The sequence below is a fragment of the Myotis davidii genome, unplaced genomic scaffold, assembly GCF_000327345.1.
Source record: "Myotis davidii unplaced genomic scaffold, ASM32734v1 scaffold925, whole genome shotgun sequence".
In the NCBI taxonomy this organism is placed as follows: Eukaryota; Metazoa; Chordata; class Mammalia; order Chiroptera; family Vespertilionidae; genus Myotis; species Myotis davidii.
Genome location: NW_006296531.1, coordinates 141,062 through 152,203, shown reverse-complemented (window position 1 = coordinate 152,203; position 11,142 = coordinate 141,062). Strand labels below are relative to the sequence as shown.

Sequence of the window (11,142 nt, the reverse complement as noted above, 5' to 3'; positions counted from 1 at the left end):
TCCCTTGTAGGTAACTGAGTTTCTTTCTCTTGCTGCTTTTAAGAGTCTCTCTTTGTCTTTTGCTCTTGGCATTTTAATTATGATGTGTCTTGGTGTGGTCCTCTTTGGATTCCTTTTGTTTGGGGTTCTCTGCGCTTCTTGGCTTTTTCCTGCCGATTTTTATTAGCTGACCTCTATCACCAATTAGTCTTGACTGAAGGTAATTAAATTTACATGCCTTCCAAATAGGACTTAGTATGAAATAAGATAAATGATGAAATGACTATAAATACTGGAAAAAAATTGAATCCTTCTCTTATCTGAGAAATGTAGTCTAGGGAAAAAAATCTCCACTCACATTTGGGCATATATAATATTTAGTGAATAAGGTTACTTTTTCTTTTTACTGCTAGAGACTTGGTGCATGAAATTCATGCATGGTTAGGGTCCCTAGGCCTGTCTGGGGATCAGGGCTAATCGAGGGCTTCCGGCTGCTGGCCAGGACCTTCCTTCTGCCTGCCAGCTGGGTCCTCCCTTCCCTGGCTGTCAGCTGCTGGTAGGGGCCTTCCTCATTCCATGCTGCCCTCTGATAGTCAGTGTACGTCATAGCGAGCGATCGAAATCCCAGTCTCCTGGTCGAACTCCTGAGGGGACACTTTGCATATTACCCTTTGATATGTATAGACGAGGAAAACAGCCAACTTTCTGCCTTTATTCCAGTTTATATATATACTAGTGTCCCGGTACACAGATTTGTGCGCATTGAAAGGAAATTAATTAGTCTCTCTGGTGCAGGGACTAATTAATGCAGACGGTCCTAGTGGTGGCTGGTGGGGTGGGACTGGGCGAGATGGTCTGGACACACCCTGGAGCCAACCTCCCATGGTCCCTCCCCTGCCGGCCGCACCTGGGCCTATGCCGTGGCTCGAAGGGCATCTGCAGAGTGAGTTGGGGTCCCTCCAGCAGGTGGGGTCCCTTGGCCTGGCTTGTGGAGATTGGGCTCCACCGAGTGGTCCCAGATTGCAAGAGGAATCATGAGAAATTGGCTCCTCCTATGGTCCCAGATTGCAAGAGGAATCATGAGAAATTTGGCTCCTCCTTCTCTGGTTCCGGGGTGCATCACCCGAAAACTGCTGCTAAGTCACCGCAGCTCGGCAGCTCCCGCGTTGAGTGTCTGCCCCCTGGTGGTCAGTATGTGTCATAGCTACCGGCCGGTTGGCTAGTTGGCCGGTCGCTTAGCCTTTTATATTTATAGATATGTAAGTTTCTCACCAGTTAACTAGTTTATGGATCTTGTTTCCTTTTAATCCATGTATTTAAGAATGAAGGATGCAAAATAGCACAATATTTTTAGATGTCATTCTTTGGGTTTGTTTCATTTAAATGTCAAAAGTAAAAAGATTTAAACTTCTCTGTTTAAATAACCGGATGAAAGCCTTTCGATAGCAACATAATTTTCTAATATTTTAGAAAATACATTGTTCTATTTTTTTAGTGTTTAAAAAATAGTCTTTTCACTAGTTGTAAAAAATTATGGTTTCATTAATTTAGTAACCAGAATTATAAAAAAATATTGTGTGTATTTCCTTTTATACATAGAATATTTTCCAACTTAATTAATTAATTAAAAACTCAAGTGTCATGGTGAATTCATTTTCTTCCAAATTCTAGATGGAATACATGCAAAACTATGATTATGACTTGACATTTAAAATTAGATATGGTTCATTTTTGTGAGTGCTTCAAGACTTATTTATTATACTAATTTTAACAAGTGGGTGGGTCATTTCTTAGAAAAGAAATAAGTCAATAAGTTGAAGTATTTAATTCTTTTTTAACCGTAGGCCCAAGAAGATGCTGAAAAGCTTCGGTCTGTTGTGATGCCCATGGAGAAGGAAATTGCAGCTTTGAAAGATAAACTGACAGAGGCTGAAGACAAGGTTAAAGAGCTGGAAGCCTCAAAGGTTGTGAAACATTATTATTCATTTACTTAAAACCCAAGATGCTACTTTAATGCCAAGGGCAAAGTTAGAATCACTAAAAGGGTAAAAACTGTAATTTAGACTATTTATCTTGAGAATCTCACTTTCTTTAAAATGCAAAAAAATGCCAGGACATGATTTTGTCCTCGTAGTATTATAAATAATCACAATAGTGATGTTGGTGCTGCTTTGTTACAAAGTTAGTGTTTATTTTCTTATCAGAATGAGACCTGATCTCATTCAGTTTCTTTTTAAAAAATATATATATTTTATTGATTTCAGAGAGGAAGGGAGAGAGGAAAAAAAACACACCAATGATGAAAGAGAATCATTGATCGGCTGCCTCCTGTACGCCCCACCCTGGGAATCGAGCCCGCAACCTGGCCATGTATCCTGGCCAGGAATTAAACCGTGACCTCCTGATTCATAGGTCAATACTGTTCTTCGGTGATGAAATTGTGTGTTGTTCTGAGGTGATAAAATCACACATCTTCCCACTCTGTCATGCCCAGGATGTGAATGGTCCCTTTGTCCAGCATATCCATGCTGTATCAGTTACCTGCCTGTTAGTCACTTAGTAGTTGTCTCAGTTTTCAGTATCACACTGCGGTATAACAGTGCTTAAGTTCCAGTAACCCTTATTTTAATTAATAATGGCCCCAAAAGACAACAGTAATGATGCTAACAATTTAGATATGCCAAAGAGAAGCTACAAAGTATATGTATGTATGTATAGGAAAAAATATACTATGTATATTGTTCAATACTATCCTTGGTTTCAGACATCCACTAGGGGTCTTGGAATGTACCCTCACAGATATGGGGAACTATTGTATATAATTTACCTAGAATACATCTAAACAAAAATGGGCAAGATCTTTATGGAATGCCTAGGGTGGAGCAGAAGTAGGTTTATAGTTGGTTGTACGGAAAATCTTACCTAATAATAGACACACATGAAAATTGACTACCTTCGCTACGCTAACCAGCCAATTGGGAGAATATGCAAATTAATAAAGATGGCAGTTAATTTGCATATGTAGGCTCCAAGCAGTGGAGCTAAGCCTGACAGCCCAGGGGCCAGAGCAGCGACAGAGCAAAGACCTGGGTGCCGGGTGCCGGAGGAAAACCCGTGCCAGCAGCCAGGGGAAAGGAAGGCCTATTGCACGAATCTCTTTGTGCAACAGGCCTCTAGTAATACAATAATTAATAATAATAATTCTATCTAATAAAGACAGAATAATGCAAATTGACCATCACACCGTCACAAAGATGGCAGTGCCCGTAGCCACAAGAGGCGGCGCCCAGTTCTCTCAGCCCTGCTGGAGTCCCCCAGTCCTTTCAGCCCCACCGGGACACCTGAGGCTTGTGCTACCAGCAGTGGCAGCAGCAGAGGTGTGATGGGGGTGTCGCCTACCCCTGATCACCAGGTCGCCTCTTGCCCCTGAGGGCTCCTGGACTGTGAGAGGGGGCAGGGCTGGCTGAGGAATCCCCCGCTTCTAGTGCATGAATTTTCATGCACCGGGTCTCTAGTACAAGAGTAAACTTTCTTTGTACACACAGTTGTAAATGTACTTTTGCCCCACCCTGTATTAAAAATGAAGATCTGAATACATGTGTGTTCCTTAATGAAAAGTTAATGTAATGTAAAGCAGGCATATACTTAGGAGCCTTAGGTTGTCATGGAATATTTTGCAGATGCAGTTGTAAACAGGATGAGCTTAACAGGAGCTCAATGAAAAATGTAACCAACTGCAAAGAAGAAATCAATGTATAATTAACCAAACAGTGTATATATAAGGAATGGCTAAGGCTTCTTATTCGGGGAGACAGAGCTTTGAATGTGAATCTCCTGTCTCCTTTACTTACTGCAAGTAAATAAAACTACCTTGTGACAACCAAAACAAGCGGACAGTTTATCCGAAAAATAATCTATAAATTCAGAATTCCACTAAAAAATCCAATAAGAAACTTGGTGAGTAGATTCTAGAATTCATACAGACAAGCAAAGGATCAGAAATATATCCAGCAAAATTCTAAGAAGGTAAGGTGAGGAGACTTGCCCTACCTACCAGATATTAACACATAGTAAAGCTACTGTAATTAAGGTAGTTTGTTATTGATTTAGGGAAAAAAAAATAGACCAGTGAAACAGACTAGAGAACCCAGAAATAGACTCATATATGAAAATTTGATATATGACATGTGGCATTACAAATCAATGGGAAACGAAAGGGTTGTTAACAAATAGGCTTTTAAAATAATTAGTTATAAATATGGAATTAATGAAATAAACTTTCTACCTCACACTTTACAAATAACTTTAATGAATTAAAAGCCATAAGAGTGAAAAGTAAATCTTTAAAACTTTCCTATGTTAAATAAAGAGAATGTTATTTGGGGGACAAAAACATTTCTTAAATAAGACAAAAATATTGTTTGTGAAAGAAATGATTGACAAATTTGCATACCTTAGAATATAAAACTTCTTTTTTAAAAATGTCACACCCAAAGTTGAAGAGCTATAGAGTTAGAAGTTATCTATCTATACCTCAAATACCTGACAAAAGAATAGTATCCAAGCTTAATAAAAATTGCCTATCCCACAAGTGACAAATGGCTCAGTAGAGAAATAAGAATATGAACAAGCAATTCACAAAAGAGGAAATCACAATAGTCAAAGAATGTGAAAAAATATTGAACTTCACTAGAAATCAGGGAAATGTAAGTGAAAATGATACCATTTTACCCTAGCCAGATTACATTACAAATTTGTTGTGTTCAGCCTGGCCAGTGTGGCTCACCAGTTGAGTGTTGATCCAGGAACCAAAAGTCACTGGTTCAATTCTCAGTCATGTCACATGCCCAGGTTTCTAGCTCAGTCCCCAGTGGGGGGCGTGCAGGAGGCAGCCGATTGATGATGTTTCTCATTGATGTTTCTATCTCTCTCTCTTCTTCCCTCTGTCTCTTAAAAAAAAAAATGTGTTGTGTTCACTCCCTGTTTGAGTGTTTTGAACTTTTCCCAGTTCTAGCTTCTGTGCCAAGTTGGAGCCCCAGTTGACTGTTAGGGGGTTCTTGTTACTTTCTCTTGCATAGATGATGATACCACATAAGTCCATATAGGTAGCTTTCAGTGGTTTGTCCCCACCTTCTGTTTATCACTTGGTTTTGTTTTGTTTTAGATATCCATGTGTTTTTGGTTTTGTTAGTTTTTTAAAAAATACATTTTTATTGATTTCAGGGAGAGGAAAGGAGAGAAAATCATCAGTTGACTGAGCCACACCGTCTGGGCTGTTATTTTATTTTTGTAAAGATTTTTTAAAATTGATTTTTAGAGAGAGAAGAAGGGAGAGGGAGAGAGCAAGAAACATCGATGTGAGTGGGAAAGTTGGATTGGCTGCCTCCTGCGCGCCCCCCTACCTACTTGACTGGAAATCCAACTGGCAAATGATGCCCAACCCAGCCACCAGCTAGGGCTTGTTTTCTAATTTTAGTTAACTCTGTTAGGACATGTGGAATTCAAGGAAATTCATGTACTGTTCCACCATTGCCACTATTTTCCCAGAGTGCTGCTCAATAGCCTTTGAATGTTAGAAATTTAATGTTAATTGAGTCAAATATTTGTTCTAAGAAGTAATAACTGGTAGAGTTAGTGGTATATACTACTATTTTGTAGCTGCTGCATTGACTCTTTTACGATCAACTGAACAATTATTCTCTCCAGGTAATAGGAAAATGCCTCACAACAGTCAGCACTTTGTCATGCTTGGTTAGTATCTTTCTGACTGGCTGACAACCTCCAGTGAAGCATCAAATGGCAGCTTTAAATAATTATCTTAATTCTGTGACCAGTATTACTGTATTGAATGAGTATCTAGGAGTAAAGATAACTGAAAACAGATCAGTCAGCTATTTCATGTTTGAAGAAGTGTGAAGATGAAAGGCATGATAATGACCTTGAAAATTAAATTAGACATAATGGTTAGAAAAATGATTTGTAATGCCACATGGAAGTTAGCTAAAGGCTAATGAATGGACAGTCTCTAAGGGTGAAACAGGTGATTCTATAATCACTTTCTATGGCAAGATTGCATTTTATTTTGGTTATAACTATTTCAGATTTAGACTAAGTTGTTAACATTTGAACAATATAGTTGATTACTAGCAGAAGTAAAGCATCTTTATTTAAAAGTTGTGATTTTTAAAAGTATTCTGTATTTGCCTTCATGTTTGTGTTTGTTATGGTATAAGACCAGTTATTTTCCCCCTCATGACTTCCTCTTTTTTCCTTCCATGAATATATGTGCCTCTGAAGATGTCTCCTTTTTATACATTAATGCATTTGTAATTATCTCATTAGAAATCAAAGAAAAGCAAACTTATAAGGGTATGGTACTATTTCTAACTTTAGAAAGTAACTACTGTCTAAAATAAAAACAGCCTGATGCTAGTGAGTATAAGGTAAAATGAACATATGTATTTGTTGCTCTGGTAATACAAATTGGAACTACCTTTTTGAAAAGAAAATACAAAACTTATGTGTAATCTCAATTGTATATTTACTCTTGTGGTTTGATTGTAGGCTATTAGTTATTTTCCCAATTATCTATATAAGTGTAGTTTAATAGAATGTATCTTCTTTCAGGTTAAAGAACTGAATCATTATCTGGAGGCTGAGAAATCTTGTAGGACTGACCTAGAGATGTACGTAGCTGTTTTAAATACTCAGAAATCCGTTCTACAGGAAGATGCTGAGAAACTGCGAAAAGAATTGCATGAAGGTAAATATATATCCTATGTGTTTTTTTAAAAAAATTTTCTAAAATATATTTTATTGATTTTTTGCAGAGAGGAAGGGAGAGGGATAGAGAGTTAGAAACATCAGTGAGAGAGAAACATTGATCAGCTGCCTCCTGCACACCCCCTACTGGGGATGTACCCGCAACCAAGGTATATGTCCTTGACCGAAATCGAACCTGGGACCCTTCAGTCCACAGGTTGACGCTCTATCCACTGAGCCAAACTGGTTAGGGCATATCCTATGTATTTTTTAATCTTAGTTTCTAAGAGAACTGTGATATTGATGAACAAAACAATAACAAATCTTAAAATACTATTCCAATATATTAGTGATTTAATTTAAGCTTTCGCAGTTGGTTTGAATATTCTTATGAAAATCTGGAGATTTGAGGTCTACTAAAGATACTTAGATCATTAGTGGCTTCTCTTTCTTACAGGACCCAGTGATAACATCACAGGGCATGAGCTCTTGGCTGAAAGATAACAGGGCTGGGAACTTCTGCTTAAACTATTTTTGCCCTCAATCCATTTTGATAGAGATGGATTAGCAAAAGTGATGTATATAAATAATGTATTCTGGTGTTCTTTAGTAACATTCCTATTTATAAGGGACAATTTTGATTTCACTAGTTTGGTAGCAGAGAAGAGATGCAGAAATTGACTGTTTTCCCAGGACAGAGGAAGAAGGATCATCTTTTCCTCATTTAACTAAAAATATACTTTTGTCTTTAATTCTTCTGAGTCTATACACCTGGGGTTCTTAACTTTTTTGTGTCATGGACTCTTGGAAATTTTATGAAGCCCTTTCAGAATAATGTATTTAATCCATAAAATACGTAGGATTACAAGAAACCAACTATATATGGTATAGTAATAAATGTGCTATTGCAATAATGCATTAAATAACAAGGTCTAGCAGCAGATCTAACAACTTATAATTTTGAAGTAGTGATGAGCATAAATGTTATATACATATTAAGATATTTGTGGCTTCTGTTGGTGATCAAGTCATAGGTATTATATTTACTGTGGTTGGTTGCCTACATTTCATAATTGAAGGAAATGATAAATTGCAGTTAGAGGTTAGTGAAAGTAAAGATCTAATTTTTTCCCCTCATCCAACTATATGCACTCTATTGAAATCTTACATTTGTTGCAGGTTATGCTACTAACACATTTTAATATGCAGGTTTAGGACTATATTGATAGAGTCCTACAGTGAATACTTTTACATATATCAAATGCTGTGAAACATATACTCTTCCGTAAATAATTTAGGTTTGCATATGAGTTAGTATTTTTTCCCTAAATAGTGGAAAGCTGAAATTATATAAGTGTACAGAATTACTTCATAAAATGTTATGAAAATAACCCAAAGTTTGAGCAAGTCTTTGGCTTTCAGGAAACATTTTTCAAATGTGCTGCTGCAGTGAAAAAGACATCCAAATTCTGAAAGGATGTTAAAAAAAAAAAAAAAAAGGGAATTGCTATTTAAACTATGTGCTCCAACCCTTCCAGAAATAGTATAAGACTGACAGACTTTCCTAATATATCTGGAGAAGTATCTGAGAAGTTTCACTAAAATAAGTATGTGGATAGAGTAAATTTCCATACTGAAACCTACCAAAAAATAGTATTTGAATGAAAAGATGAAAAAGTTTAAGCAGCAACCTAAATTGGTAACAACAGCCTAAATTGGTGGAATTAGATATACAGTACAACCAAGTTAGTGCAATTGCATATCAGAGGTGCTAGGATTGGAGGTGTGTTAGGAGGCAGCAGTGCCATAAATAGGCTTCTTTAAAGAAGTTGTTCTTTCTTTAAAAATTTTTTTATTTTTATTATTTCAGAGAGGAAGGGAGAGGGAGAGATAAAAGCATCAATGATGAGAATCACTGATTGGCTGCCTCCTGCACACCCCCTACTGGGGATCAAGCCCACAACCCAGGCATGTGCCCTTGACTGCAATCAAACCTAGGACCCTTCAGTCCGCAGGCTGATGCTCCATCCACTGAGCCAAATCAGCTAGGGCCAAAGAAGTTGTTCTTAAGTGGAGTTTTGCAAGAAAAGTAGATATTTGTCAATGATGAACATAACATTTGAGGTCATTTGCATGTGGTACAGCTACAGCAAGATAAGGAAGTAAGTGTGGTTCATCAGAAGAGGTATAGCATGCAAAATGTGAAACAGGAGAGGTAGGCGTGGGCCACGCCACAGAGATTTCAGATTTTATCCTGTGGACAGAAAGGAGCCTCTGAAGGGTTTAAAATCTTTTTTCTTAAATAACAACTTTATTGAGATGTAATTTGCATGCCATGAAGTTCACTGTTTTAAAGTGTACAGTTCTAATTTCAGAACATTTATTTTATTCCCCCCAAAATTCTATATCCATTGCCAGACATCCCCTATTCTCTCCTCCCTCCCAGCCCCTAGCAGCCACTAACCTACTTTCTATCTCTATACATTTGCCTATTCTGGATTTCTATATAAATAGGATGATACAATGTATGGCCTTTATACCTGGCTTCACTGAAGGATTTTAAACTTGCAAGTGATCATATTAATTTTGCATTTTAGAAAGTTCAATTTAATAGCAGGGTGGAGGATAGAATAGAGAGGGTATAAGACTAATGGCACGAAGAATAACAAAGGGACTGCTGTTGTAGTTGTCTAAGTTACGATGGTTGATCTAAGGCAGAAAATGGCTGTGTCATATTGCACAGGAGGCAGCGTTAGTAGGCTTCTGTTCCATTAGTAGGCTTCTCAGGCAGGAAAAGTCAGAAATATGAGTTGTCTCTTAGGTTTCTTGCTTAGGTTGAACTGATGTGTATCAATAACACAAGCATTTACAAAGATTCTTTGACTTAGCCTGAGAGGTCAAAACTAAATGGGCTCAAGAAGGATTCCTGGGTAACAGATTTACGAGTGGTTACTAAACCTTTGACCTTGAGAGCAATGCTTTTCCAAGTGTATTCCCTAGAACAGCAGTCGCCAACTAGTGGTTCACAAAGGATCACTGGTGGTCCATGAGGTCCGAAAGGTTGGCAACTGCTGCCCTAGAACACTTGCTTTGTGAGTGGCACTGTGACAAAGATTTTTTTGTCAAAGAAATTTGGGAAATACTGTCTTGCCTACCATTGAAATTCAGGGTTTTTGATTGGGGGATTCTTACAGTTTGCCATCTTTTGGAGCAAGAGCGACAACAACACAATCAGTTAAAACATACGTGGCAGAAGGCTAATGACCAGTTTCTGGAATCTCAGCGTTTGCTGATGAGGGACATGCAGAGAATGGAGATTGTGCTAACTTCAGAACAGCTCCGACAAGTTGAAGAACTGAAAAAGAAAGATCAGGTGAGTAGCATTTTTATGGGACTTGCTTGCTTTGTTGATAATGCATCCTCACTCATTCACATGTTACTTCATTATTTTATGTATATTAGAAACTGACTTAATCCTGAAATAAAGTGATGTATGCCATTTCAAAAAACATAGGTGCATTTGAGGAATTTTGTTTTTCAACTTTAGAAATGGCCTTACCTGGAGGAAAAACATGGTTAGAAATGATCTGCTACACAGACTGCAGTGTGCAACTGTGCATATTTCTGAGAAATTATTTCTCTATAGTTCTGTCCACTTTCCCTAGGGCTTTTGAAGTATGTTAATCCAGGCCAGGTCGTGCATGAAATTGCTCTAAAAGCCTTTTTAGAAGGTGACAGGGTGGGATGGAGAGGCTGAGTGATATGTAAAGACAGGTGTCTAGAGTGCTGCATACCAAAGATCCTGTTTGCTTCTTATGATTTAAAAATTATACAAGTCCTCATGTTAAAAATATTTTGTTTTTAAGTACAAAGCAAAATTACAAATATAAAGTAACGAAGTAAAAATGATGTCTCTTGACTTCTCTCCCACACCTCCCTTCCCAGAAGTAGCCACTTTTAAATCAGGAGTAATCAGTTTGGAAGATAGTCTCCAGACCATGTCGTGTATTTATTAGTGTATGTTTAGAACTTTGTTTCCTACAGCTAATATCACAGTATAAATACTTATTTTATAACTTACTTTTCTCAGAAGCATTATCTCATATATATTTTCACATCAGAGATCTGTCTCTCGTTAGCTGGTAGCATGGATATACTGTAATTGATTTAATCCTTTTTTTTAATTAAATCTTTATTGTTCAGATTATTACATTTGTTCCTCTTTTCCCCCCATAACTCCCCTCCTCCCAGTTCCCGCCCCACCATCCGCCCTCACTCCCACCCACTGTCTTCATCCATAGGTGCACGATTTTTGTCCAGTCTCTTCCCGCATCTCCCACACCCCTTTCCCCACCAAGAATAGACAGTCCATTTCCTTTCTATGTCCCTAATTCTCTTATA

The 11,142-nt window shown here is 37.7% G+C and overlaps 1 protein-coding gene across 5 annotated transcripts in view; it reads left to right on the top strand.

Moving 5' to 3' along the window:
- The window catches only part of RABEP1 (rabaptin, RAB GTPase binding effector protein 1), a 102,185-nt gene that overhangs the window by 50,698 nt on the left and 40,345 nt on the right, over positions 1–11,142 (top strand). For all 5 annotated transcript variants that reach the window (XM_015569219.1, XM_015569220.1, XM_015569218.1 and 2 more), the window contains 3 exons: positions 1,824–1,943; positions 6,607–6,742; positions 9,936–10,114. In XM_015569219.1, coding sequence (XP_015424705.1) covers positions 1,824–1,943; positions 6,607–6,742; positions 9,936–10,114 — 435 coding nt within the window. The remainder of the gene's footprint in view (positions 1–1,823; positions 1,944–6,606; positions 6,743–9,935; positions 10,115–11,142) is intronic.